General features: G+C 51.0%; 1 protein-coding gene across 4 annotated transcripts in view; it reads left to right on the top strand.

Moving 5' to 3' along the window:
- The window catches only part of Ptch1 (patched 1), a 67,310-nt gene that overhangs the window by 33,708 nt on the left and 7,732 nt on the right, over nucleotides 1–25,870 (top strand). For all 4 annotated transcript variants that reach the window (XM_058585146.1, XM_046462744.2, XM_046462746.2 and 1 more), the window contains 13 exons: nucleotides 470–617; nucleotides 1,367–1,498; nucleotides 1,890–2,045; nucleotides 2,679–2,777; nucleotides 3,805–3,930; nucleotides 8,798–8,916; nucleotides 9,464–9,866; nucleotides 10,264–10,573; nucleotides 15,110–15,252; nucleotides 17,314–17,497; nucleotides 18,952–19,232; nucleotides 21,526–21,663; nucleotides 24,511–24,653. In XM_058585146.1, coding sequence (XP_058441129.1) covers nucleotides 470–617; nucleotides 1,367–1,498; nucleotides 1,890–2,045; nucleotides 2,679–2,777; nucleotides 3,805–3,930; nucleotides 8,798–8,916; nucleotides 9,464–9,866; nucleotides 10,264–10,573; nucleotides 15,110–15,252; nucleotides 17,314–17,497; nucleotides 18,952–19,232; nucleotides 21,526–21,663; nucleotides 24,511–24,653 — 2,382 coding nt within the window. The remainder of the gene's footprint in view (nucleotides 1–469; nucleotides 618–1,366; nucleotides 1,499–1,889; nucleotides 2,046–2,678; nucleotides 2,778–3,804; nucleotides 3,931–8,797; nucleotides 8,917–9,463; nucleotides 9,867–10,263; nucleotides 10,574–15,109; nucleotides 15,253–17,313; nucleotides 17,498–18,951; nucleotides 19,233–21,525; nucleotides 21,664–24,510; nucleotides 24,654–25,870) is intronic.

The following is a 25,870-nucleotide window of genomic DNA, read 5'->3' as shown; positions in this document are numbered from 1 at the left end:
ACTGTTAAACAAAAGACCAAGAACTAAAAGCTAAGCAAGAGCTGCCCCCGGTCCCTCTTGGCTCTGGGCAGTGGAGTGTCAGGTGTGGCGCTGAGATTTCTCCCTCGGGAAAGCCGCCATCTGGGGGGACTTCGCGGTGGAGTGTGTGCGTTGCAGGACCCAGCGGGTCTGGTCAAGCTATCTACTCCTCTCCCCTTCCTGTTGCATGGAATAGAAACTGAGAAAGGAAATTGCCTATTAATTTAATTTTGGGGTCTATCTGTAAAAGGTTTGTAAGGTTACACCTTTAGTTTGGTACATCCATCTATTAAACAAAATCACCAGCCAAGTCCTGTTTGAATGGAAACATGTGCTCCTGTGGGAGGGAAGAGCTGCTGGGGGCCAGTGGGGGTGCTGTGGCCGGGGGTCACTCCGGGAGACTGCTTCCTGGGGATGCTGATGTGCCTTCCTACCGACTTCCCCTGCTCAGCGCCCACGCCCTGCAGACCATGTTCCAGCTGATGACTCCCAAGCAGATGTATGAACACTTCAAGGGCTACGAGTACGTGTCACACATCAACTGGAACGAGGACAAAGCGGCAGCCATCCTGGAGGCTTGGCAGAGGACTTATGTGGAGGTAAACCCATCTCTGAGTTGGGGGCACACTCGTGGGTCGCCTTCCATCTTTCCTTTTCACCGATATTTAAAACATTATTTCTGTGACATTTATTTCCAACGCGGATTAAAATTCTGGGAACTTGATGGGGTGCAAGCTTTCCTTTTCCCTCATAGCAAAAGTCTTAGGGCGATATCCAAGAGATGCTAATTCTAATCGGGGTACCCCAAAACATGTTTGGTACCCAGTTGTGAGCTCCTGAGCTCAGCCATAAGTGTTTTTTTAAGTGAACAAGGAGAGGTGTGTGGAAAACATTAGAAGGCACAGGATCCTTCCACAGCTGCAGGCCCCTGGGTCGGGTCATGTGACAGGGGCTGGCCTTTGTTTCCCAAGCAGTGACCTCTACTGAGCTGCCTGTGACCTTTTAAAAGTGGCCAGCAAATGAAGGGGTGGGGGAGTGCCTGTGAGAATGAGTTGTTCTGGATTAGGGGGAAACGGATAGGGCCATGAGGGACAGAGTAGGGGGCTTCGCCCTGGCGTAAATACAGTGCCCCGAGCGAGTCCAGGGACACCGGCTCACTGTGGCCCCCGTTTTTCCCTTGATCGTTAGCCTTGGCACGGGTTGTCCACCTGAATCACAGAACTTTGTGATGTTAAGGTACCGGAAAGAAGTGTAGGGCTAGGGAGATGCGACCCCCGAGACCTGTGCTGTGGACGCTTGTGGAAGCTTTAATTCCATTTGGGAATTTAGCCTTGTGTTGTGACCACAGGTGGTTCATCAAAGCGTCGCCCAGAATTCCACCCAAAAGGTGCTCTCCTTCACCACCACCACCCTGGATGACATCCTGAAATCCTTTTCTGATGTCAGCGTCATCCGTGTGGCCAGTGGCTACTTACTGATGGTAACGATCAGTCGCGGGCTGCTGGGGGGGGGGGTTGGGTCAGGTTGTTTTTGGATTTGGTTTGGTTTTGGATTTGTTTGCATCTCCCCGTGACCCGCACCTGCTTCTTAACTGCTCTTAACAAACACGTGCCCCGGGACAAAGAGAGCTCCGCTTCGTCACAGTGTGGACAGTGGTTGTGTAAAGCGTCCCCCCCCCGTCCCCCCATTTGCAGTGTTCCTGTCTGGGAGTCCCCCCTCATTTCATGTGGCATCTATAAAATCACGTTCTTGTTGGGTTTGATGAGTTCTACCTCTGGGTCCGGGTGAGGGGTGGGAAAGCATTAGAATCGCAACACATTCTAACGTTTGGCCCTTGTTCTGTGTCCCCTGCCCCGTCCTTCTGCTTGCAGCTTGCCTATGCCTGCTTGACCATGCTGCGCTGGGACTGCTCCAAGTCCCAGGGTGCCGTGGGGCTGGCAGGCGTCCTCCTGGTCGCCCTGTCGGTGGCAGCAGGATTGGGCCTGTGCTCCTTGATCGGGATTTCCTTTAACGCTGCAACAACTCAGGTACTCAAGGAGCCACCTGTCCACTGTCCCCTGATGAGCCCCTCCCCAGGCCTGCCCCACACATTCGTGTCACCTAGAGGGTCTTCTGGGCTTTCCGCTGGGATGCCACTCAAACCAGGGGAGGGCCGTCTGGGAACGGACCACCCGCCACTCAGGGCAGTGGGCAGAGCTGGGCCGGGCTGGTCATTAGCAGAGACGCTGTACTGAGGACAGTTTATGTCACTCACTAGAATCCCAGAGATTCTCCAACCCAGGTGGGCGTTAGAGTCCCCCAGGCTTGTGAAAGCCCAAGGTGCAGGGCCCACCCCCAGGGCCTCCGGCTGAGCGTTTGCCTGTCTCCTCAGCTCCCAAGGTGCTGTCCAGGGGTCTGGAACCCAGGGCTCCAGAGTTAGATTCCTCCTCATCTGTAACTTTAAGAAATTATTATACCTGGGCCTTAGTATTCGAGAGGTAACAGGAGTTGAAACTGGTCAGCTTTGGGGGTGTAAGCTACCAAAGAAAGTAAACGCTCCGCAGTGAGTTCACCTAAGCTCCCTCTGGGTACCTTGGGGCACCGGGGACGGTGTTGTGAGCAGGGTCAGGGTTATTCGCATGGCCCACGTCTGATGCCACTGTGCTCTGCCTTCGCCACAGGTCTTGCCATTTCTCGCTCTTGGTGTTGGCGTGGACGATGTTTTCCTACTGGCACATGCGTTTAGTGAAACGGGACAGAATAAAAGGATCCCCTTTGAGGTAATCGCAAAACGAAGGAAGGAACTCGGGGGGACACCCCAGGTCTCTCCTGTTCTTGAGTATTTGTCCTTTAGTTTTTCTCCATGTGGCAGAGGGCAGAGGACATGTAACTAGCTCTAAATAATAAAATCCGCTGGAGGAATCACAAGGACAGATGTGTATTAGCCGTGAGAAGTCCCAAGAGATCCATTTGCGGTGCCTTTGGAAATATGGGTTTTGGCTTAGCTTTTCGTCACTGTGACAAAATACCTGACAAAAACAACTTCAAGGAGGAAAGCCTGGTTTGGGCTCATGGTTTCAGAGGTCGCAGTCTGTGGCTGGCTGGCTCCATGGCTCTGGGCCTGAGGGGAGGCAGAGCATCAAGGATGCCGTGGATCCAAGCTGCTCACCGGTGGCAGCTGGAAAACAGAGACAGAGGGAGGGAAGGAAGAGCGGCCAGAAACACCCTGCCAGGGCCTGCCCACTTCCTCCTCTGGGCTCCGGGCTCCGCCTCTTTGGTGCCATCAGCTGCAAAAGCCCTCAGGGGAGGCAGCTGCCCATGAGGTCACGCCCTCTGGGGCCAGCCACTCCCAGAAGCCCCCCTTCTGAACACTGCTGCCTTGGGGACCAAGTCTTGACCTGAGCCTGGGGGACACATTCCAGAGCCAAACCCTAACAGGTGTCCTCGTGCGCCATTTCCTACCAATTGCCATCCCCTCTCCAAAGCCCTTGTTTCTTCTCTGGGATTCTCTGTCCCTTTGCCTCTTCTGTTTTAAATCATATTTAAAATGAACACTTAAGTCACCATCATGCGGCTTCCGGCTTGGGTGGCAGTACTCGTGAATCACACCTGACCACACCACGCCTGACCACCACGCCTGACCACCACGCCTGACTATCGGGTGGTCTTGAGCGGAGCTGGGTGGGGCATAAGGCAGCAGTACCCCTCCTGTCCCCAGGCCAGTGTGTCTGCATTGCCTACGGGGTCTGCGCGCCAGGAGGCAGGCAGTGCCCAGTGCAGCTCTGAGTTCTGCTTTGTCATCCTCAGGACAGGACCGGGGAGTGCCTCAAGCGGACGGGCGCCAGCGTGGCCCTCACCTCCATCAGCAATGTCACCGCCTTCTTCATGGCTGCACTCATCCCCATCCCTGCCCTGCGGGCATTCTCCCTCCAGGTGGGTTGCCAGGGCTGTGGGGCCTGGGGCTGCTCAGCGGTGCCCTGGCACCCAGCATGTCCACTGCTGTGAACGTAGCCCGCCAGCAGGGGGGGGGGCGGGGCGGGGGGGGCTCTCTGGTCGGTGGAATAGGTGCTGCTTCTACCTAAACCTTGACATCCTTCCTGCAAAAGTTGCAGGGCTTCTTCCTTCCCTTCTGCCTTATTCCCATTGCCTGTGGCCTCAGGGAGCTGCACTTGAAGTAGACCAGGACCCCAGGACCCCAGGACCCCAGGACCTCAGGCAGAATTTAGTGATGTTCAAAGACCAGGTTGCGAGACAGTAACTTAAAATCGAATATCAGAAAGCACAGGAGGAGGGTATGTTGGCCGTCCCCTGCCTTGGAGGAGTTCTTGCAGTGTGTGTCCCTCAGGGGCCCTTGCTCCCCATCTCCCTCTCCTGAGTCGACCTCTACATTCTCTCCTGTCCCTTATTCTCTTTTCTTCTGGTCTCTTTTCAGCAAACTCAGGTGCCTCCCATTTTTCTACAGAGCACATCCGCTCTCAGTATTCTGCCCTCCTGTCTCCAACCGAGTCCCCTCACTACCAAAGAGCTAGTGTAGGTGGATCACAGGAGGGGAGATCCCTGGATCATGCTGGATATCAGTCACAGGTGTTACTTGAAAGTCACAGGACTCCCCAAAGTGGTCCCGGCAGCAGGTGAAGCAGATGGTTGACCCAGGTAGCCTAGGACTTGGGTACCACAAAATGTCATTGGAGGTTAATCCCAATTTTTAAGGCTCTAGCTGTTTTCGAGGAAAGGGTCAAGGAGCGTTGGCCCTCATGGTGGTGGGCAGTTCCCAAAGGAAGCCACGTTGGGTGTCTCCTATTCATCTGTTCCTTCATGCAGCTCGCCCAGGCTGTGCGGCTCGCCAGAAGGTCCAGCATGGTGACCAGAGAGAGAAGCTGACAGATCATGAATTCAGTTCTTGCTGAAACTTGGGTCAACACGTTGAGCGCTTTCCTGGTCTTCACGTGTGTCACGTGAGAACCAGTCAGTACGTGCTTGAATGTCATTTCACTAATGGCTGATGGAGGCCCCAGCCGGGGGTCATCCTGCTGCGTTTGCAGTCCGAGGTTCCCCGACATTCCGCGTCAGATAGAGTGTGAGAGGAGATCATGTGCCAGTCACTGTAATGCCAGCCCCAAGAGAATATTGAAAAGGGGCATTTTATTTATTTATTTAGATTGTCTATAGAAACAGAGTGTGTGAATAAAGGGCTGAAATCGCATCTGAAAGTGGGAGCCGCACACAGGAAGTGACCACATCTGGGTGCTCAGTAATAGGACAGAGAAGTGAAGGATGCCTGTGAAACCCAGGGTGTAGCTGGAGTTCCGGGGCCCTCTGCACAGGTGTGCATCTGCCCCACCCCCACTGGCACCTCGTTCTTGTTCCGTGTGCTGCAGGTTCTGGCATTGAAATTGTCCTGGAGCCTCTGAGCAGCGGGCCCTCTCTCCTCGCTCTCTCCTCCACCCCTCCTGCCTGCGGCCTTTCCCTCGCTGTCCTTGGGCCTCTCAGTTCTCAGCTGCTCACACGCCTTCTCTTCTTCTTTCCCCTCTCGTTCTCTCCTCTCCTCTCTTAGTACATACGATGGTTCATCAAGGCACACTCTGCTTTGGTGACATCCCGTGGTGTGGTGTTCTGAAAAGCTACCTGAGTCCCCTTGTGAGCAGTAGCCTTTCACAAACCAGTGCGCTGGGTTCTCCCAAGGTAAGCACCTCACGGAGACCAGATGAGTACTGTGGGTCCTGTGCCTCTGTTCTCAGTCACCATATTGGCCTTAGAAAATTGCATCTGCAGCTTCCGGAAGTCCTCTTTTAGACCAATGGCTTCCCGTGACTCTTCAGCTCATTCCCTCTCTCAAAACTAAAAATAAGAAATGGCAGGGAGGGCAATGTAAAAGAAACAAAAAAAAGAAAGAAAGTAAAAATGTGGCAAGATTTTTGCATGGTCATCAGAAAGTTTACCCTTGTTCCCTTTCATATGCATTGACATTCAGAATTGACCCTGATGTGGCTTCTCTTTCCTTAAGATGCCTGTAGTAAGCTGTGACTCTGGGTATTTGTGTTTGGTGTCTGCAGCATGCTATAGGTTAACAGGAGACCCAAAGTGGGTCTGTCCAATAATAAATCCACATGACCTTTGGATTTTGTAGCATGAGCAAAACAGATTTTGCCCGCCTGGAGAAATTGTCATATGCTTCCTTGATCCCTCGGTCCAGATGCCACCACAGTGGCAGAAAGCTTTGGCCCCATCTGCAGTTCTTTGGGCCCAATGTCCTCCCCAGGTCTGTGCTGTCACCCAGTGGTTTGGGCTCTTCAGTGAATCCTTCCAGATGAGAAGCCCTGCTTGTTGCAGTGGTACAAGTATTTAGACAGGTCCCCCTACAGGTGACTCATGAGACGCTCTGGGATTAGGGACATTTTCTTTAAGCACAGTGGTTGGACAGTGCAACATCATTGCCATCCATGGTTCTGATTCTCTTAGAATTTCTCAAAGGCCCTTCTGCCTCTGCAGTTAGCCTTCTCTTCCCAAGGAATCCTTGCTGTTCGCACCTGCTATTTTAGTACACTTCTGAGGACATTGAAGTTCTGCTGTTTTCTTTGCAGACTCTCTATCTCCCTACATGTGTAATATTCCATTTAAAAAAAAAATGAGTCCGATGAGATTTGGCTTTGGGGTTCTTCTTTCACCCCTCCATTTCTACCTCAGGAGGCAGAGCAAGTGCCTGTAGGATTTCTGTGGCTGATGAGGATCGGCAGCTCCCCGGCCACCACGCACAGCCTCACTGTTCTGCTCTGGTTTGTGCCCGGGCTGCATGGATTGGCTTGGGTGGCTCTGCCCACCAGGGGCTCTTTCCTCATCCTGGGGACTTTGGCCCAAAGTGAGGTGCACAGTTTATTCTCTACATCTCATTCATGAGTTGTAAATGACTGTAGTTTAAAAAGTGGAAAGTATCCGGTCCCCGGGACGTCTTCCTGGAAGTCATCCTCAGTGTCCCATCTGTTTGCCCAGCATTCCCTGTTTAATGGGTCAGGGGTCCAACCCAGTCCGAGTTCACCCTCTCGGCCACCAGATCTTGCCAGAACTCCCCATCCTCAGCTGGGCCGAGGGCTTTGCGTCGAGGCTGCGTGTGAACCCAGTCCACCGGGAAACGTCAGGCAGATGGGCTCTTCTGCAGTTTGGGTGATGGTTTCTGTCAGTAGCAATAAGAGTGTCCACCTCCTGGTTGCTGTGGGAATTGAATCATGTAGTAGCTGCCAGTCTCCCATTCCTTCTCCTTGTGGTCCTGAGTGCCTGGACCCAGGAGGACACTCCCAGTCCTATCTCCTCTACATGGAGCATGTAGGCCTTCCCTGCTCCTGCCTGAGCCCTGCAGAACCGTATCCTAGGAGGCCTTCCTTGACAGACAGCTCTCCCCACCCCACCCCCACACTCTCCCTCTGAGCTCCTCTGGAACCTGGGTGGTATCTGCTTTTATCATTATGTATCATATAATGTACACATTATATGCATCCACCCAGACTGTAATTTGTAGCTGCCTGTCTCTGAGCAGTCGTAGAGATCTTTGCATCTCCAGCACCCAGCACAGGACTAAAGTTTAAAAAGGAAAGTGTCTGTTTCTTAGCTGACCTCCCTGGTCATGATAGTGAGGTGCTGCTTCGTGTAGGCCTGCCTGTCAAGTCGATAACATGCCTTGCATACATTGGACTGGTAAGGTAACATGCTCCGTGATTTTTAATCGATGAGGAATTTTCAAGATAGAGCCTCTTCAGTAATCTTCAGATGAGGTGCCTGGCTGCTTACGGTTTCCTAGACTTGATGGGGATTCCTTGCTGAAAGGCAGGGCTCAGGCCTCCTCCTCCACCTGGAGCCCACATTCACAATTCCTTTCAAAGTCCTCTTGTGAGGTCCCCCTTGATTTGTTAGGTACCAGTTATAGCCACACTTTCTTCCCTCTGTCTGAGCTGTTTACCTAGTTTGAAAAGGTCTCCTTTAGAGACCTACTAGTTTTTAAATTTTTAAGCAAATTTCTGATGATTTCCTGGCTACTTAGCATTCCAGGTCCATTTTCCTTTTCTGCCTCTTTCCCTGCTTTTCTGAAGGGGACTGTCCTCCGTCGACTTTGCCTATTAACAGCCCAGATTTTGTAATTTTTACTAGGTCAGCAGGAGATTTGCCAAAGCTCTGCGGAGTCCAGCCCTGTGTTTATTCTAGGTGACGGCGTGACTTTTGAATCCGCACTTATTTATTCTGTGTAGTATAATCACACACAGGAATGTCCCTCTGCTTCACTCCCTGACCTCCTCGATCACACACCCCACAGGCCACTCCTGAGGCTACTTGGAATGTGCCTACTAAAAACCTCAGGGGACATGTGTGAAACTCTATGTTTTAAAGGTGACATTTTTATACACTCTACCCGCTTTATGTACAGATTCCTAAGTGTAAAATCGGGGCTGCGTGAACTCTCGGAAACGCCTGCAAGGGAAATAACGTCTCTCTGTTTTGAAATAAAGCGTCTCAAGGACGTTCTCGGTTCTACCTTTGGTGTGGTCGGGGTTCCAGAAAGACAGGAGCGGTGGTCTGTTTAGTCTCACGTTATACCTTCTGGGGTCGTGGAGTTATTGGAGGTAGAAAGGATCTGCAGGAGGGGACCTCTTGTATCCACATGGTCTCTTGATGACGGAGAGGAGAAAAGTGGCAAGAAACTCCACCATCTCCCCGCACTTTCCATGGCAGCAGATGTTATTGAAGCATCTTATTTCAGAGGGATGCTCTGGCCGGCGGGGGCGGCATGTGGGTGACCCAGGTCCCTCTCTTCTAGGCTGCGGTGGTGGTGGTATTCAACTTTGCCATGGTGCTGCTCATCTTCCCTGCCATCCTCAGCATGGATTTGTATCGGCGCGAGGACAGGAGATTGGATATTTTCTGCTGTTTTACAAGGTACATTTTCAGACTGCTGTGGCCCTTCTTGGCGGGGTCCAGAGGGGCGCTGTTGAGGGAACCCCTCCAGTCTCATAAGGGAACATGGTCGTTAGCAGGATTTGGACTGGCGGGGGCAGAGGTAGGGACAGATGGACCCTGGATGCTTGCCTGGGAGGGCATCCCAGACCCAAGGCTTCTCCCTCCCACAACAGAATGTTCTCATAACCCCTGGGGTTCTGGTGGCTGTGACCCACATTTGCTGAAGGGTGGGAGTGTCTCATAGCTCTCTGTGTTAGAACAGAGCCAGCTTGAAGCACACCCACCTAGAAAAACCATGGGGTGTAGGGGAGTGCTGGAAGGGGTGCATCGTCACATGAACCGTATTTAGGATCAGCCATTCATTTGGCCTCCATCAGGCCCACATCCAAGTCAGTCACGTGACGTTGCAGGAGTCCACAAACTCAGCTCTTTGAATGGGTGGCATCCGTCATCAGGGAAAACGAGCACAGCCTTTCTCTGTCACCATGTCACCGCGTAACCTGCAACACATTTGCCCTTCCTTCAGCCCCTGTGTCAGCAGAGTGATTCAGGTCGAACCCCAGGCCTACACAGAGCCTCATGGGAACGCCCGCTACAGCCCCCCGCCCCCCTACAGCAGCCACAGCTTCGCCCACGAGACGCACATCACCATGCAGTCCACCGTGCAGCTGCGCACGGAGTACGACCCCCACACGCACGCCTACTACACCACCGCTGAGCCGCGCTCCGAGATCTCTGTGCAACCTGTCACCGTCACCCAGGACACCCTCAGCTGCCAGAGCCCCGAGAGTGCCAGCTCCACCAGGGACCTTCTCTCCCAGTTCTCTGACTCCAGCCTCCACTGCCTCGAGCCCCCCTGTACCAAATGGACACTCTCGTCTTTTGCAGAGAAGCACTATGCGCCTTTCCTCCTGAAACCAAAAGCCAAGGTAATCTACTGCCACGTCACGTTCTCCCTTCCCTCAGTGTGGAAGGGAGGCAGCTCCTTGGGGGTTCATCAGAGTGCTTCTACTTTTCTTATTTGGCCATGTTGATGTCAGTGGAGTCGATTCCGCAGAGCTTGAGGCCCCGAGCTCACCTTCTGTAGAGTGAAGCCCTTTTAGCCAGTATTCCCGTGAGTTTAGATTGACTCCTTAACGCTGTAATCATTTTTATTCTTCATGAGGTTATTTAGGAATGTGCTGCCTAGGATTTTACGTTTCCCCCTCTGGGAAAATAAGTGCTCCATGCCCAGGCGGGGCCAGTAGGGCAGGACAGACCCTCCACGCTTGTCCTGCAGAGCCCGCAGGGTCCCTCCAGGCTGATTCCATGCCTCTTGTCTTACAGGTCGTGGTGATCTTCCTCTTCCTGGGCTTGCTGGGGGTCAGCCTTTACGGGACCACCCGAGTGAGAGACGGGCTGGACCTTACCGACATTGTCCCTCGGGAAACCAGGGAGTATGACTTCATCGCCGCACAGTTCAAGTATTTTTCTTTCTACAACATGTATATCGTCACGCAGAAGGCCGACTACCCGCACATCCAGCACCTGCTGTATGACCTCCACAGGAGCTTCAGCGACGTCAAGTACGTCATGCTGGAGGAGGACAAGCAGCTCCCCAAGATGTGGCTGCACCACTTCAGAGACTGGCTGCAAGGTGAGCACATGGGGGCCGTGCTCCTCACCAGCTGCCTGCTCCCCTGGAAGGTTCTCCTCTGTCCCTTGGTTCAGGCCGTAGATTGCAACACAGCACTGACATTATGTTCCATCAACTTCAAAGCGTTCCTTCGAATGCATAGGTAGCCTGCTCCTGCACCTGCCTCCCCCAATGGGCTTTGACCTGTCAAACAAGGCAGATAACCCAAGCGGGTGGCGCAGGAACTTCTATAAGAATTAACGAGTCCACGTTTAGCAGAAGGGAAAGCACGTGGTACAATATGGAGCTCCATGGCTTTCGTGGCTCTCTCTTGGGTTGGTGGCTAGTTTGGGTACCAAGTAAAATCAAGATTCCATATTTTGATCATCTTTAAAAAACTATTTTTAATGGACTTAATTTTTAGAGCAGTTTTGAGTGTTCAGCAAACTCAGTGGAAGGCACAGTTTCTCATGTCCCTCCTTCCCCAACACACACTGCCTCCACCAGAGCAGTGCATCTGTTATAGTTGATGGGTCTGCGTGACAGCACCGTGACAGCACCGTCACTCACAGTCTTTAGCTGGTATTCAGGTCCATTTTGACCGTCTTCTGATTTGGCAAATGAAGTCAATTTATTAATGCGTAATCACATTTCATACTATTTCATAAATAATCAAAATCTGCTTTAAAATGCCTTTCTTGGCTTCTTACCTTGCTCTCAGAAACATTTCTAGGAAATATTAGTCAACTAGAGGAAAAAAAATTGTCTAAATTTGTTCCTGCTAACAGACTGAATATAAATGTATTCAGTGATTCCAAGAACATCTGTTCATTTATTCTGTGTTGACACATTGCAATGTGAAGTAGAGAATCAGCATCATTATCCACACAATTCAAGCAAAAATGCTTTTACTGGAATACCCAAATAATTATAGCCCCAACATTTTTTGGCTTAGATTATCCAAATGATTGTCTTAATTTCCCACTTAATTAGGCTTGTTTAAACACAGATTTAAGTGTCCTTTTGGGTCTTAAGTCAGTACGCTTGTATTAGACAGCAGTTTCCCTGTGAGTTGCACAAGATGGGAAACAGCTTGAATTTGATTGAATTTGAACTTGATGGAAATTGGTTCAGTACAGTTTCTGGCCTTAACTTGTGTTACTAAGAATTTCGTTCATACATCGATACCAGATTTGACTTTTGTTGTGGAGGAGGGTGAAGAGACCACCGTGACATGATGATCACTTCTTAGCATGCACATGGGATGAACTTGAATTTGTTCTAAGTCTTATTTTTTATTATTATTATTTTTTTAACATTGAGTCCTGAAAGCGATGGTTTTCGGGCAGTGAATTAAAAGAGAACCAGGCAGTTGAAATTCCCTGCTTTTCATTTTTTCCCCTCATCAACCAAAGGCATGCAAATACGTTGCCACAAATGACAAAAGACATCTGCTGTGTGCTGCCAGGCTCTGGACAGAGGAAGGTGTCCCAGGGTCCTCCACCATGGCTTTGGGGCTCACCGTGGTGTGCTAGGCCCCGCTGGTCACTGGGCAGCACAGAGGCTGGCCCTCCACCTCAGAACTGCAGGTGATCTCGTTATTTCCATCCTGTGAGAGACCTAATGCTTTCCAACTTGGAATCCTTTTTCGTGAAGGTACATGTGAATCACATTTTGGTTGCTGGGTGGACAGCTCCCAACTAGGCCTGGTGAGATCCATTCATGGTCACAGTTAGGGTCTCAGCCACCCTGGAACTCTGTCTGACCCTCCTGAGGCCCAGCCGCAAAATGACCAGAGCCTGAGTCCATTGGCTGCTGAGATGATTTGAGGACCTGTTGAGAGGCTGATTGGGGCTTTGAACATTCCCTTCCCAAAAGCCTTGAGTCAGTTTTCCTTATGAACGTTTTTGTGTAGTTTATAAGTGATGGGAGGGCGCCGCCTTGGATTTTTTATGGAATTGCCAATCAAACCATACCACTCATTAGTCTTTATCAACATTCCAATAGTTCTTTGATTTTACTCCTAAAAATACAAAATGGTCCATGTGGAAATCATCTCTTGTGTCATGATATACGTGTAAATGGTGTGGAATTGGAGATAAAACAAATTGCATTTGTTTTTATTCCACAAGTGAAGTTTAGGTTAATAATTTAAGGTCCCATATATTGAACTTTATACTAGAAAATATTTTTGAGCCGGGCGTGGTACCCCATGCCTGTAATCCCAGTGGCTCAGGAGGCTGAGTCAGGAGGATGGCGAGTTCAAAGCCAGCCTCAGCAAAAGCAAGGCGATAAGCAACTTAGTGAGACCTTGTCTCTAAATAAAATACAAAATAGGGCTGGGGATATGGCTCAGTGATCAAGTGCCCCTGAGTACAATCCCTGGTACCAAAAAAAAAAAAGAAAAAGAAAATATCAAACTAAACATGAAAGGACTTAACAGTGCTGTACAGTTGGTGACCTCTTGTACCTTAGAACCTCCAGTCTACTGATGAGCACAGTACCCCAGGGATCTGCACTGTGGAAACAAGTTGAGCTAACTGGCCAGCAGGGTTACCTCCCCAGATCTGTGTTTCTTCTTGGTTTTGCTCTAAGGGACCTCAAAAGACTGTGTAAATATATCTAACAAATGTGCTCCCAATTTTTGGGTCCCGCCTTTCCAAATTCCCCACCAGATGCCATTGGTACTGGAGTTGGCTCTGCCCGTCTCCGCCAGACACACCTTCACCAGACACTTCTGGGCACCACTGTGTGTTCAGGGTAGTTTCTGCCATGAGTGGATCAAGCTGACTCCCTCAGGGTCAAAGAATAGCTCTGGCACTTTCTCCCTATTGGCTCTTATGGGGTTTTCCACCTTCCCAAGCCTCAGTTTCTTTATCTGTAAAGTGGGGATGATGAAACCCAGGGGCCTGTCTCCAGGGAGGTCACCGGACTTGAACAGGGAGGAGCGATGGTGTAGAATACCTGGGGTGGCCCAGGTTCCCAGGAGTCACAAGTCAACAGGGGACGGGTTAAATGCCACCCAAGTCAGGAAGGGATGAAAATCCTACTGTGGCCCAGCAAACAGACCCTGCCTATTTGGAGTGGGGTGTCAAGCGGTGGGGGAGAGGGGAGCAGTTGTTTTTCCTCTCCTGTTTATTTTTTCAAAAATAAAACCTCTAGGTCATAAAATGACATCTGTTCAGTACCACTTGCGAGCACACCTCCCTGTGAGAGACGGTCTGTCTGGAGGTGGGGAGCGTGGCCATCCCGGTGGTCTCGCCTGCGTCCTCTACGCTCACCCCATTATAACAGGGCCTCCTTTCCCTGCGCAGCCCCCCATCCTCATCCCCAAATTGTTCAAATAAAAACGGTGCATAGAGCAGGTCAGGAAGAGGGTTTGGTTTTTCAAAACAGAGGAAAAGGAATCTATAAACCACCCCCCAAACTTCAAACCCCAAGAGCACAACCATTCCAAGCACTCACATAACCAGATTTCTTTTTTTTTGGTCTTTGAAGCCACCCAAGGCGTGTCCTGAAATGAAGTAAACCCTCTGCCTGCTCCCCATCTCCGCCTAACCCATACACTAGGGCTTGTTCAAAAGCCGAGGTTTCCTGAGCTGTGGGGCCTGGCTCTACTTGGGAGGTCACTGGGGAGGAGCTGTGGGTGGGAGCCGAGGGGAGCTTGTATGCCAGCCAACGCTCAGACCCTAAGGCCGGGTCACCAGGGCCCTGTTTTCTCTTCCAACACGCTTATCTCTTTACAGCTGTAGCCAAACCGTCAGGTCTGTAATGATGGTTTTGATTATGGAGGCCAAGCCCAGCTGTGTGTGGTGGCTGGTGGGCTCACCCATCCCCCAAGCCCAGAGAGCTCTCTCCTTCCCCTCCCCTCGGGCTTGCGGTTTGTCATCTGTTCTCACAGAGCCTCCTTGTACTGGCCTGTGGCTTCCTGTTCTCAATCTGATCCAAATTTACCCTGTGAGGTATTTCCCTGTGCGCTGGAGACCCCTCCCTTCCCCGTCCCCCACACCCCCTCGGAAGGAAGGGTGGCAGAGAGGAAGGGCGTTGGGGAGGGAATAGGTGTTGGCTGTGATCTTTACACAACCTGGCAGCGGATCCCACAGCTTGTATTAGCTCCACGAGTCGAACAGATGGATCGAATTGACAGTCCTGTCCACTCACCCTGGGCTCCAGGAGCCGCTGAGTTGCTGTTTGAGGCTGGGACTTGCATGTGTTTTTGCCCCTCTGCGTAGAATTTCTGGTTGCATTGAAGAACCCTGGCTCACCTCCAGCTAATGAGCCCCGTGTCTTTCTCTCTTGCTTTCTCAGATAGTCATGGGGGAGAAGAAGCAGAGTTATGTTTTTCTAAAGGTACAACGTGTGTTTTCTCCCCCCCTTCTGACCAATGAATGAGCTAAGCCACCTGCTGTCCATTCATGAACACCCAGTAGTCTGAGCGGAAGTAGAAGGCAGACTGTGGAGTCCCCCGTCCTGCTGGCTGTCCTTGGCCCACCCCCTTGGGACCAGGGGGCTTCTGGCTAAGAGTTGTAATGCATTCCACACATTTGCCTTTTCTAGGACTTCAGGATGCATTCGACAGTGACTGGGAAACTGGGAAAATCATGCCAAACAATTACAAAAACGGATCAGACGATGGGGTCCTGGCCTACAAGCTCCTCGTGCAGACCGGCAGCCGCGATAAGCCCGTGGACGTCAGTCAGGTACTCCGGCCCTCAGGGCCTCCCAGGGAGTCTCTGCAGGCATGGCTCAGCGGAGCTCTGGGGCAGCTACCATAGGGAAGATGGGTTGGTAGTCCATGGTCCCGGCCTGTGCCCTCTGGGGACCTGAGGCGTAAGGACCGGCAGGAAGCATCTCGAGTGGGCTCTGATTCTTACCTCATCCCACCAGCTCAATGTGTGACCCCCGGCAGGTCAGGGAATCTCATTTTCCTCCTCCGTCAGGTGGGGACAGGTGTTGACCCCCAGCACAGTTATAATTGGCAAAATAAAGAGCAGGAGACAGTGCAGGTTAGAAGTGCTGGGTCACGTGTCCTTCCCCCTTCTAGTACCTGTGACCACGGGGGTCTTGATGGTATTCAGACCTGGACACATGGGTTTGTTGGGTAGCAGTCATTGCAATGAGCGGAATTCGGGTTGGCTGGATGGCTTAGAGGATTGGAGAGGGTTGCTGGAAGGACTGGAGGATTTCTGATATCTAATTCATTCGGGTCACCCGCACCCACGCCCTGGACACTGAGCACAGACTGATGGCGGCCTCCAGAGGGCAGCTCCTCAGGATCCTCGTGGACTTGCCACTGTGGTTGCTGCCCTCCCCTCATGTGAGCTGCTGCTCGTCCCAGTGCATTTGCATCCTCTTGGTGACTCTTGGGTCCCAGCACATCCCTTCTGACTCCTCAGGCGTGCACTGGAGTGTGTCCAGGTGGGTCAGGACCACTCCTGCCATCCGCAGAGCCTCTTCCCTCTGCTCTTTGGAGTTTGCTGGCTTCACCTTCAGGCAGAAAGCGTCACGCTAATGATCTTAGCAGCTCTGTTTATTGTCTCTCCTTTTCTACTGGCATGAGAGGTGACAGATTTACAAAGTACATTGTTCAGAGTTATTATGGAGTGTGAAAGTCGGCGCTCTAGAGCAGCGTGCAGCGAGCTGTCAGGCTTGACAAGGGTGTGGGCAGAGGAGCCTGCCCGAGGGACAATAGCAGGGACGTGCCCAGGGAGCTGGGGTGGAGCTAGGGACCGAGACACCGAGACACCGTGGGACAAATGTGGCGGGGCCAGGCCTCCAGATATCACTTCCTCTGCCTGGGAGGGAGGAAAGCATGCCTCAGGCAGGGCGGCCAGGAGCTGCGCTGTGTAATTCCAGAGACGGTTTGAAGACATGCAGTTGTTACGTATCCTGTGGATTAATTGAATCCAGATCCCCGAAGTCTAGTTCTCTCCCTCTCCTCCACACTCTCTCCCTTCCCTCTTTCTCGAGGAACTACTGTCACTGGGGTTTTTTCATTTTGTTAAAAAAGACCAAAAGTATTGGAACGAGGCCTGAAATCTAAAATAAACAGGAAAAAAATTTTTTTTTCACTGTTTCTAACACACACACACACAAACACACACACGTCTTGCAGCACCTTGACCTGAGCAGAGCCGGCAAGATCCACTGTAGAGGGAGCGACTTGGGTAGGTCCAGGGATCTGGCTCACTTAGGTCTGACCACGTCTCAGAAATAAGATTAGCGAGAAGGCCGCCGCTCTATGTCAGGTCTTCCACTCCCTGGTGACGGGCATTTTTTTGCATACGTGGGTCATAGGAGGCTAGTGTTAGCAAAATTTATACAGATGTTGTTTTATTTTTATAGCTCTCCTCCATTTACTGGGTGGCATTTCCTTCAGTGTTAACAGCAGAGGTTAACTGCACACAGACGTGCTTGGGGATCCTTGCCAGGGTTCCCCCCCTTCCCCTCCTATAAATATGTTTCTCCAGATTGTTCATTCCCCGCCTTGGCTGCAGACAGCCTTTTAGCATTCAGATTTAATTGGTTCAGCCGGTTCCTGAGCCATCTGCAGGACCGTGTGTGTTATAAACAACCGAGGATTGCCTTCTCCAATAAGTGGGTTTGGAGAGAAACCCACATGCTCCCGTGGGACCCGCACACCTTCTCTCCTCGGGTGCCATGTTCTTTGTTGGAAATGCACTGTGGCGCCCCGCGGGTTTCCGGGCAGGAGCGCGTCCACCCCGCACCCGTCTCTGAAGGCCTCTGTTCTTGTCTTGCAGTTGCCCACGCAGCGCCTGGTGGATGCGGACGGCATCATCAACCCCAGCGCTTTCTACATCTACCTGACCGCATGGGTCAGCAATGACCCCGTGGCCTACGCCGCCTCCCAGGCCAACATCCGGCCTCACCGACCTGAGTGGGTCCACGACAAAGCCGACTACATGCCAGAAACACGGTTGAGAAGTAAGTAGCACGCTGTCCGCGGGGCCTGGGAGCTCACGGAGGCGCCTCGCCCCGTTCCCCAAAGCTCGGCAGCAGCCCCCTCGGTTGACACTACCCAGGGTTCAAAAGTGTAAATAGAACAATATATTTCTTATAGTTTAAAACTCTGGGAGACGGATGAGGATGTGTAATGGGATACAACCCACGCTCGCTCACGCTGGGAAACGAGTCTCTAATCTCCTTTTGTAGCTTAACTCTCAGACACTCCTCAGGCTTTGGTCTTGAGTGCCAGCTGTTCCCGTGAACGTCAGGGACGCCTCCAGGTTGAGTGTTATTTTACTATTGCAGAGTTTTATCGCCGGGGATTATATGTTTATCTTAACTTTGTCAACTCTGGTGTTGAAGGGATTTTTGGCACGTTGGGTCATTCCTATAAGCCACCAAGCACCTGTGCTCTGTCAAAGCTGTTTAAACCAGAGCGGAGAAGTGTATACAACAGTGTCCTCTTCCTTTCACCTCTCAGCCCAGAGTTTGAAAGGTGGTTCTGGTGGATTCAATTTGCATTTACGTTAGAGATATTAGTAGCAGTGTGCGCTTCGGATATCGGGCCAAGAGAGGACGTGAGAAAGAAGATGAGTCCTCTGCTCGCAGGGCCGGGAAGCCAGCGGGTTGTGCTTCCCTGTATCTAAACCCCAGAGTCTTGTGGCAAGCAGCCAAGGCTTGTCTTAATGAAAATTTATAGTTGAGATTATAATAGGGCAAATCATGTTCAGCAAGTCAGCTGAATGACCCCAGAGGGTCTGCAGTGCACAGCGGCAGGAACCAAAGGCTTGTTGCAAGAGGGTTTCTTCCCGGTCGCCCAAGGCTTAGCATTGCATTAGCAAAGATGCAAGGGAGGTGTAAGTTGGTGGGATTGCTAAAGGGTAAGAAAGCAGAGCATTTTTCTCAGCAAAGCATGACCCTGGAATCATTTTGTGCTCATAGCAATCGAGGAAACCAGTCTGTACTTGGTGACTTCACGAGTGTCGGTATGACAAAAAGCATTCCCAAAATTGAAGTCCTGAGGTGTTGGGCCCTTCACAAACAGTGATCGAGTGCTTCCGGAAGATTGGAATGGAGGGCTGAAAAATGCTCATATCATGGGCTGCTTGCCCGTCCTACCCACCAAAAAAAACAAAGAAGGTTAATTATTGGTTAAAAAGCATCTCCATGATGGAGCATTTGCCTAGCATGCAAGAGGTGTTGGGTATAGTCCCCAGCACTGCAAAAAAGGAAAAAAAATTAAAAAAAATTTTTTTAAACCAAATATGAGCATTATAAAGAGCCCAAGATAAATGTTGTTTCTCCTTTATGTTAAAAAGAGGGGCTGTGAGCATGGTTTTCTGCAAAGCTCCTCTCTCCTTGTGTCACGTCTATGCAGTGGCACGGCAGGCACTTCACCACGGCCCTTTCTCACCAGCGCCCTCTCTCTCCAGTCCCCGCTGCAGAGCCCATCGAATACGCCCAGTTTCCTTTCTACCTCAACGGCTTGCGAGACACCTCGGACTTTGTGGAAGCCATTGAAAAAGTGAGAACCATCTGCAACAACTTCACGAGCCTGGGGCTCGCCAGCTACCCCAACGGCTACCCCTTCCTCTTCTGGGAGCAGTACATCAGCCTGCGTCACTGGCTGCTGCTGGCCATCAGCGTGGTGCTGGCCTGCACGTTCTTCGTGTGCGCGGTCTTCCTGCTGAACCCCTGGACAGCTGGGATCATTGTGAGTTCATTACAAGGGTCTTTGTGGCTGTCAAATTCCTTTCCTCATAGCTCGTTCTGCAGCCGGGAAGTTGTGTTTATGTCTAGCCCTTTGGAGGTGGGGTATCGATTGCATCATCCAGAATATATTTATTCTACTCTAGGTGGCGAGGTTCATGGTAGAGGTACAGCCTCTAATGGCCGTAATCTTGTGTCCCCTGCATTGCAGCCTGAAAACGTGGCCATACGAGATGGGGGACTTTGTAAGCACCTTTGGTTTCAGCTCTGAGCATTTGTGAAGTAGAAATTTTTCTTTCTTCTTAATTCTACCAGTGTCATTTTGTGACCCCCAACTTAAAGGTGCACAGAAGTTCCTCCTCTGTGTTTGACATGAAAGGGAGACATAAAGAGGTCAGGGCCACGGTTCGAGCAAGGGAAGAAGCCTTTTGAAGCACTTCTGTATGTTTTAGCTCCCAGGGAAGTGATCATCACCACTGCTACCCTGTTTTTAGGACAGCCATTCTCCAAAGTACTTTCTGATTTGAAGTGAGTTTCATGTAGAGTCCAATAAAATCATGGCAGCCTTTAAATTCCATGGAGTGTAGTAGAACCTTTAAAATGCCAAAATTATGGAAACAGAGACCAGGTTTTGTTTCTGCACAAGTTTGGGCAGCAGCAGGTACATTAAAAGGTAAATGTTTAGTCTGCAGATGTTTTCACAGTACTCAGGCCATGGACGTTGTCCATCTTCCATTATTCTTCCCCGACCTTCCCCTCTGCCCGCCACCCCACCCGCAAGAAGAATGAGCCTGCCTTCCCCCCTCTGCCCTCTGTATACAGGGAGAGTTTTACTTGTATTTTCTTCCCCTTGGCCCAAGAAACTCCAGCACCTGCCTCACGGCTCTTTCCATTCCCCCCCCCCACACACACATTTTTACAAGAGAGATAAAAGGCTGCTAGAAGCCGCTCCTTTGGACTCCAGGGTCTGCTTGTCCGCCCCAGTTGCTCCTCATCTCTTCAAAGTGCAGCGACCCCGCGACATGACCCACACCCGCCGCTGCCGGCTTCCCCCTGACCTAGGCCAAGGCATCTTCACTTAGCCTGTGCACCCTCCAACCAAGCCAGACTGCTTTGACCCTCCAGGATTTTTTATCCCTTCATCCCATGAGCTCCCTTTAGGATGGAGGGAGAGGCATCTCAAAACTCACTGTTTCAACTCAGTCACTCAGAAGTGTCACCTGTGACATTCCAGACCTAACAACACATAGAAGGTGCTTGTCTCTTTCACACAGGGGGATGATAGAAAGAGAAGCCATGGCTGTAGGATATGGGGGGAGTGGCCGAAAGATGACGACGGATGGCTTCCATGCTTAAGATCAAAGCAGAAAGCTGGGCGCAGTGGCCTGCAATCCCAGCAGCTTGGGAGGCTGAGGCAGGAGCATCCCAAGTTCAAAGCCAACCTCAGCAACTCAGTGAGGCCCTAAACAACTTGGCAAGACCCTGTCTCTAAATAAATCTTTTTTAAAAGGTGGGGGGGGGGGTGTCTGGGATATGGCTCAGTTTTTAAGTGCCCCTGGATTCTATCCGTGGTACTAAAAAACAAATCAAATCAGAAGGAAAGACCTTGTTGTAAACTACAGTCATTACCTGGGGATGATTCCAGAACCCCGCCCCCAGACACCCAAATCCATTGATACCTATATGTCTTATAAAATGGCATATTACTTACACAGAACCTTTATGCACTTTCTGTAAGCCTTAGATCACGTTTAGATGACATCTAGTACCTAATACAAGGTAAATGCTGACTGTAGTTATTACAGTGTCTTACTTAGGGTGTAAGGACAAGGAGAAACCTCTGTGCCTGCTCAGTACAGGGGCAGGGTTTCCCCCCCAGAGTATTTTCAATCCATGATCATTCAAATCCACAGATGAGGAAGACCAGAAACAGAGGGCCAATATATGTAAAAGGTGCAGCTATAATTCTTCACAGATGGCTCTAGTGGAGTCATTTTGATAGTTTTTTGCCTTACACGACAGTACGACAGCTATATTGGAAAAGCAACTTGCATGACCATACTGAACGGGGCCGATTATGCTCCTTCTTACAAAGGGACTGTTCCAGGATTTCCCTTCCCAGGAGAGCAGAGTGATAGGGAGGACCTTGTCCGAGGTCACAGCAAGTCAGTCCTTTGATGGCAGGCGTCTTCCTGCTCTTTCGGAGAAGTGAGGTCACCTCAGTTCTGCGCCCTCCCTGTTGGACACCTGTGTGTGCTGTGCCCCACCCTAATCACTCGCTGTTTGCCTTCTCCAAGGTGATGGTCCTGGCTTTGATGACGGTGGAGCTCTTCGGCATGATGGGCCTCATCGGAATCAAGCTGAGCGCTGTGCCCGTGGTCATCCTGATCGCCTCCGTCGGCATCGGGGTGGAGTTCACCGTTCACGTGGCTTTGGTAAGGGAGAAAGTTTAAGCAACAATTTGATGAAAGGGATTGTTTCCTCCAGCCTCTTTACTGGCCAAGTGGGGTCCTTTATGTTTCCCCCCTGCATCTCATGACAGGCTCAGGGCTGAAACGTTGGAGCCCTTTCCCTCTGGGGGAGTCTGAGGACAAGGGCACCGCAAGAGACTTGAGCCCTGAGCTGAGGGATGTGTCTGCACTGGCATCAGAGCCAGCCCCACGGAGTCTGCTCTTTTGATGTGGTCGACTGTCATAGGTATCACCTTGGGTCTGGGAGCTGCCAGTTTTGTTCCCAGGACGGAGTATGTGTGCAAGTGTGTGCGTGGGCATGCCGGCACCCAATTTTAAAACAGTCATAAAGTGGAGATGAAACAAGACCACACCAGCCGCTTGGTGGGGACCGCCTGATGGAAGGCGAGATGAACTGGCGCCCAGGGAGCCACCCTCGACCTGTGAGCAGAGGCCCCGGTGCCCCACACTCGGGCGCTGGCTCTTCTACCCATGTCCACCCCGCTCCCCGACCCTCAGCCTTTAAATCCATGACGGCAGGAAGTAAGAGAACCAGCCTTGATGTCAACAGGAAATCCCGCCCCCATGCGTCCGATGCTTGTGAATGTTTTGTTGGAGGAAATCAAATTTTAGAGGGGTCTTCGGTTTGGTTCAAGAGACAAGCCCATGGTGTAGATAGGTCAGAGAACCGTTCAGAAGGCTCGTAGCAGCATGCAGACGTGATGAGAGCCTGGGCCTCTGGTGCTGTTGGTGGGCATTCACTGAGTGAGGACGTAGGCTTGGAACGTCCCAGCCAGGAAGCCTAGCACTGGACTTGGACCACGTCACTTCTCGCTTTGCTTTTGCAGTTCTGTGGCAGGCGTCCCGTGGCACCATGGCCACAGCCTATGCATGTCCACACAAAGTCTCCCACCTGTGCCATCTCTGGTCTTTCAAGGCCTTTATTATGCAGCCCAGAGATTATAAACTTTGATATTTAAAAGGAATGTTTGGTTGAAATTATTGATTAAAAGCTCTTAATATAAAAATGATATTCTCTGAATTTGGAGCCTACTTAAATTCCATTTTTTCATGGAGCTTGGAGGAAAGAGAGTTTTTTTTTGGGGGGGGGAGGGTACCGGGGATTGAACTCGGGGGCACTCGACCACTGAGCCACATCCCCAGCCCTATTTTGTGTTTTCTTTAGAGATAGGGTCTCACTGAGTTGCTTAGCGCCTCGCTTTTTGCTGCGGCTGGCTTTGAACTTGCCATCCTCCTGCCTCAGCCTCCAGAGCCACTGGGATTACAGGCCTGTGCCACAGTGCCCAGCTTTTTTCTTTTTTTTTAAATGATAGTCTGCCAGCCCAGAATTTAGAAAACAAGTAATTCTAATCCCTTTTCTTTCAAAAAGGAGAAACATTTGCACACGAGTTACAGATCGACATGTAATTCGTTTATTCTGCTGGGAATGAAAGACCTGGACTTTGAGCTAGCATTGCAAACAGGAGTGCTAGAAAAATCAGAACTGATTTTTATCCTGGAAATGCAAACTGCAGGCTTCAAACTGTTTTACTCCTCCTCAAAAGCCTATCCAAGAGCACTGTCTACAGGCAGGACACGGTGTTCTTATACGTGAAACTGTTTAGACAGTTACTGTTCTTACAAGGTTTATAACATGACAGAATAGACTTAACAAAGATGCTTCTTCCCCGAGAGTCCTGAAAGAAGTAGGCGGTTCCTGTCACTTTGCTGCATTTCACTATAAGCCATGGGAGACACATGGCAATGGTGTCATGGTCCAGATATGGCACAGAGCAGAAGGACTCCAACCCCCTTTCCTCCCAAGAGCAGAAGGCAGCTGTGTTGACCCCACTGTCTTTCCCAACTCTGGAAAGAGTAGAACCCATTTTAGGGAAAATAAGACTCATAGAATGAGTGTGTATACTTGTGTTTCTTCATCTGTAAGAAAAATGACTCTCCTTGTCCTTGCACAGGGCATTTGAGTGATGGGGATGCCCCACAGGGTTCCCGGCCCTCTCTGAGCTCTCTTTTGGAACATCCCAGAGCAGCCCAAACCATTGAGCAGAGAGAAAACTTGTCCCAGGCACAGGGCTCCCTGCTGGGGTCCCGCTGTGGGAACAGGCAGGGAAGAATAATCCCTGAGTCACATTCAGAGGGTCCTAGGTCGTGTTCCCCAACCACCTGATTAACATCACACCTCCTCTACCCAGTCCCACTTGGTACAGGTCAAGCAGTCCTGACCTGAAGAAGGCGGCAGGGACGTGTCCCTGTACACAGGGGCAGGCTCGGGCCAACTGGAGGTCTGGTCCCTCTTTGTCATGCCTTTGTGGTGCTCAGTTTGAAACAGTGACAGTTCTTCTCTTGGCATGATCACGAGAGGACATGTATTCAGCACCCAGTTGCCTGTGACACTGAGCTGAGCCCTTGGGGAAGCAAGATCTTGACCATCTAGAACATCCTCCAGAACACTGGTGCTTTCAAACTGGAGGCCTCCGTGTGAGCTGTGAGCTTCTTCAGGGGGACAAACACTTACAGACGAGGGGCAGTGAAAGAAAACGTTCCCACACATTTTGGTGTAGTTTTGGTTTGGTTTGGTTCAAGATTTACATCGACGCGAACGTGCCCTGGGCCGGAACCAGGACATTGTAGTGTGAGGGTAGATCAAGGCTAGGCTTGAGCCACCCTGGTTAAACATTCCTGGAGCTAAACAGTAAACTCTGAGGAGTGAGTGTCAGGGATGGCCAAAGGCAGCTCACAGCATTTCAGACAAAGCAAAGCATTTGCCACCTGTGGACTGGGGACCTGACCCTCTGAACCCTTCTCATCCCACAGGCCTTTCTGACAGCGATTGGCGATAAGAACCGCAGGGCCGTGCTTGCCCTGGAGCACATGTTCGCGCCCGTTCTGGATGGTGCCGTGTCCACTCTGCTCGGAGTCCTGATGCTTGCAGGGTCTGAGTTTGATTTCATCGTCAGGTAAGGGAGAGTGTGAGTGGAGCCTCACCTTGAAAACCACCAGGCTTAGCTCTGTGCTGTTCGTTGCCCTGTCTTCCTGCACCTGGGGGCTGCAGCATCTGCGCCGGGGCCCAGCCGCCTTGATGGTGAAGGGTGTAAAGACAAGCTCTCTTCTGGAGCCCGTGGGAGGGGAGGGGCCTGGCAGCAGGGGCAGCTCCAGGTTGAGGCTGTTTGCACAGGTGACCAAGGTTCCCATTAATTAACCACATTTAACTTACTTCGTCTCCTTCAAAACTGTTGAAAGGAAAACCAACAGATACTTAGAATGGTCATCCAGACTTTGTTCTTTTAAGAGGTGAAGATAATGTGCCCAGATCTCATATACACGTCTCCACTGAGCTTTAGGAAGCAGTGAGCATGTGACTTTGGTGTCACCCTGTGGACATCCAAGCCTGGTTTGAGTGCTTCTCTTGGGGTCTGGAGGCAGGCTTTTTCTTTCTGGTTGACTGAAGTATGAATGTGACATGAAAGTAGAGCGAGTTTTCCCTCTGAGAGGAACTAGAGATCTGCAGGGAAAGAGGCTCTGTTCTCGAGATAGCGAGAGCACCATTGCAGCTTGGTGAGGTGGCTTCTCTTGGGTCTAACACAACCACAGTGTCAGGTAGCAAAGCCAGGAGAACAGAGGTGCAGAACAAGGACCGTGACATAGCAGAACCCAATATGAGAACCGACTGGCTCGGGTGCCTCAGTCTGCAGAGGGAAGCAGATCTGGCCTCCGTGTGCTCACGTGTGTGTGTGGGGGGGGGGGGTAACAAGGAGTTTCAGCTAAAGCCCACCTGGAATGAGCCACTGTTTGCTCACTCTGGTTTCGCACTGGAGTGAGCAGAGTGGCAAGAGCTGTTTCTGTGTAGACCAGCACTTTTCTGGAACCATAAGTACACTTCTAAGTCATCTGAGGTTCTTGAAATGCCAACGAGATCTTTGGGGGCAGGGAAGGGTGGAATCTGCATTCCCGGCCAGCTCCCAGGCAAGGCCCATGCGCGCCGGCCTTCTCAACACAGCCTCGGCAAGCCAATTAGCAAATGTGTGTTTGCCAATACCAACTAGATAGTTGCCTAACTTAGATAAAGGTTTGGGCCTGTTTTGTTTTAAGCAGTTAATTTGACTTTGACTTTCATTTCTTCAGTATACATTTACTCAGACATTAGCATTGTCTCTTTAAGGTCTAAAAGCCCCGT

This window comes from Marmota monax, unplaced genomic scaffold (genome assembly GCF_021218885.2).
Source record: "Marmota monax isolate L192 unplaced genomic scaffold, Marmota_monax_Labrador192_F-V1.1 WCK01_AAM20220418_F8-fsc00180, whole genome shotgun sequence".
Lineage (NCBI taxonomy): Eukaryota > Metazoa > Chordata > Mammalia > Rodentia > Sciuridae > Marmota > Marmota monax.
Note: the sequence above shows the minus strand (reverse complement) of the source record. Positions and strands in the feature narration are given on the sequence as shown.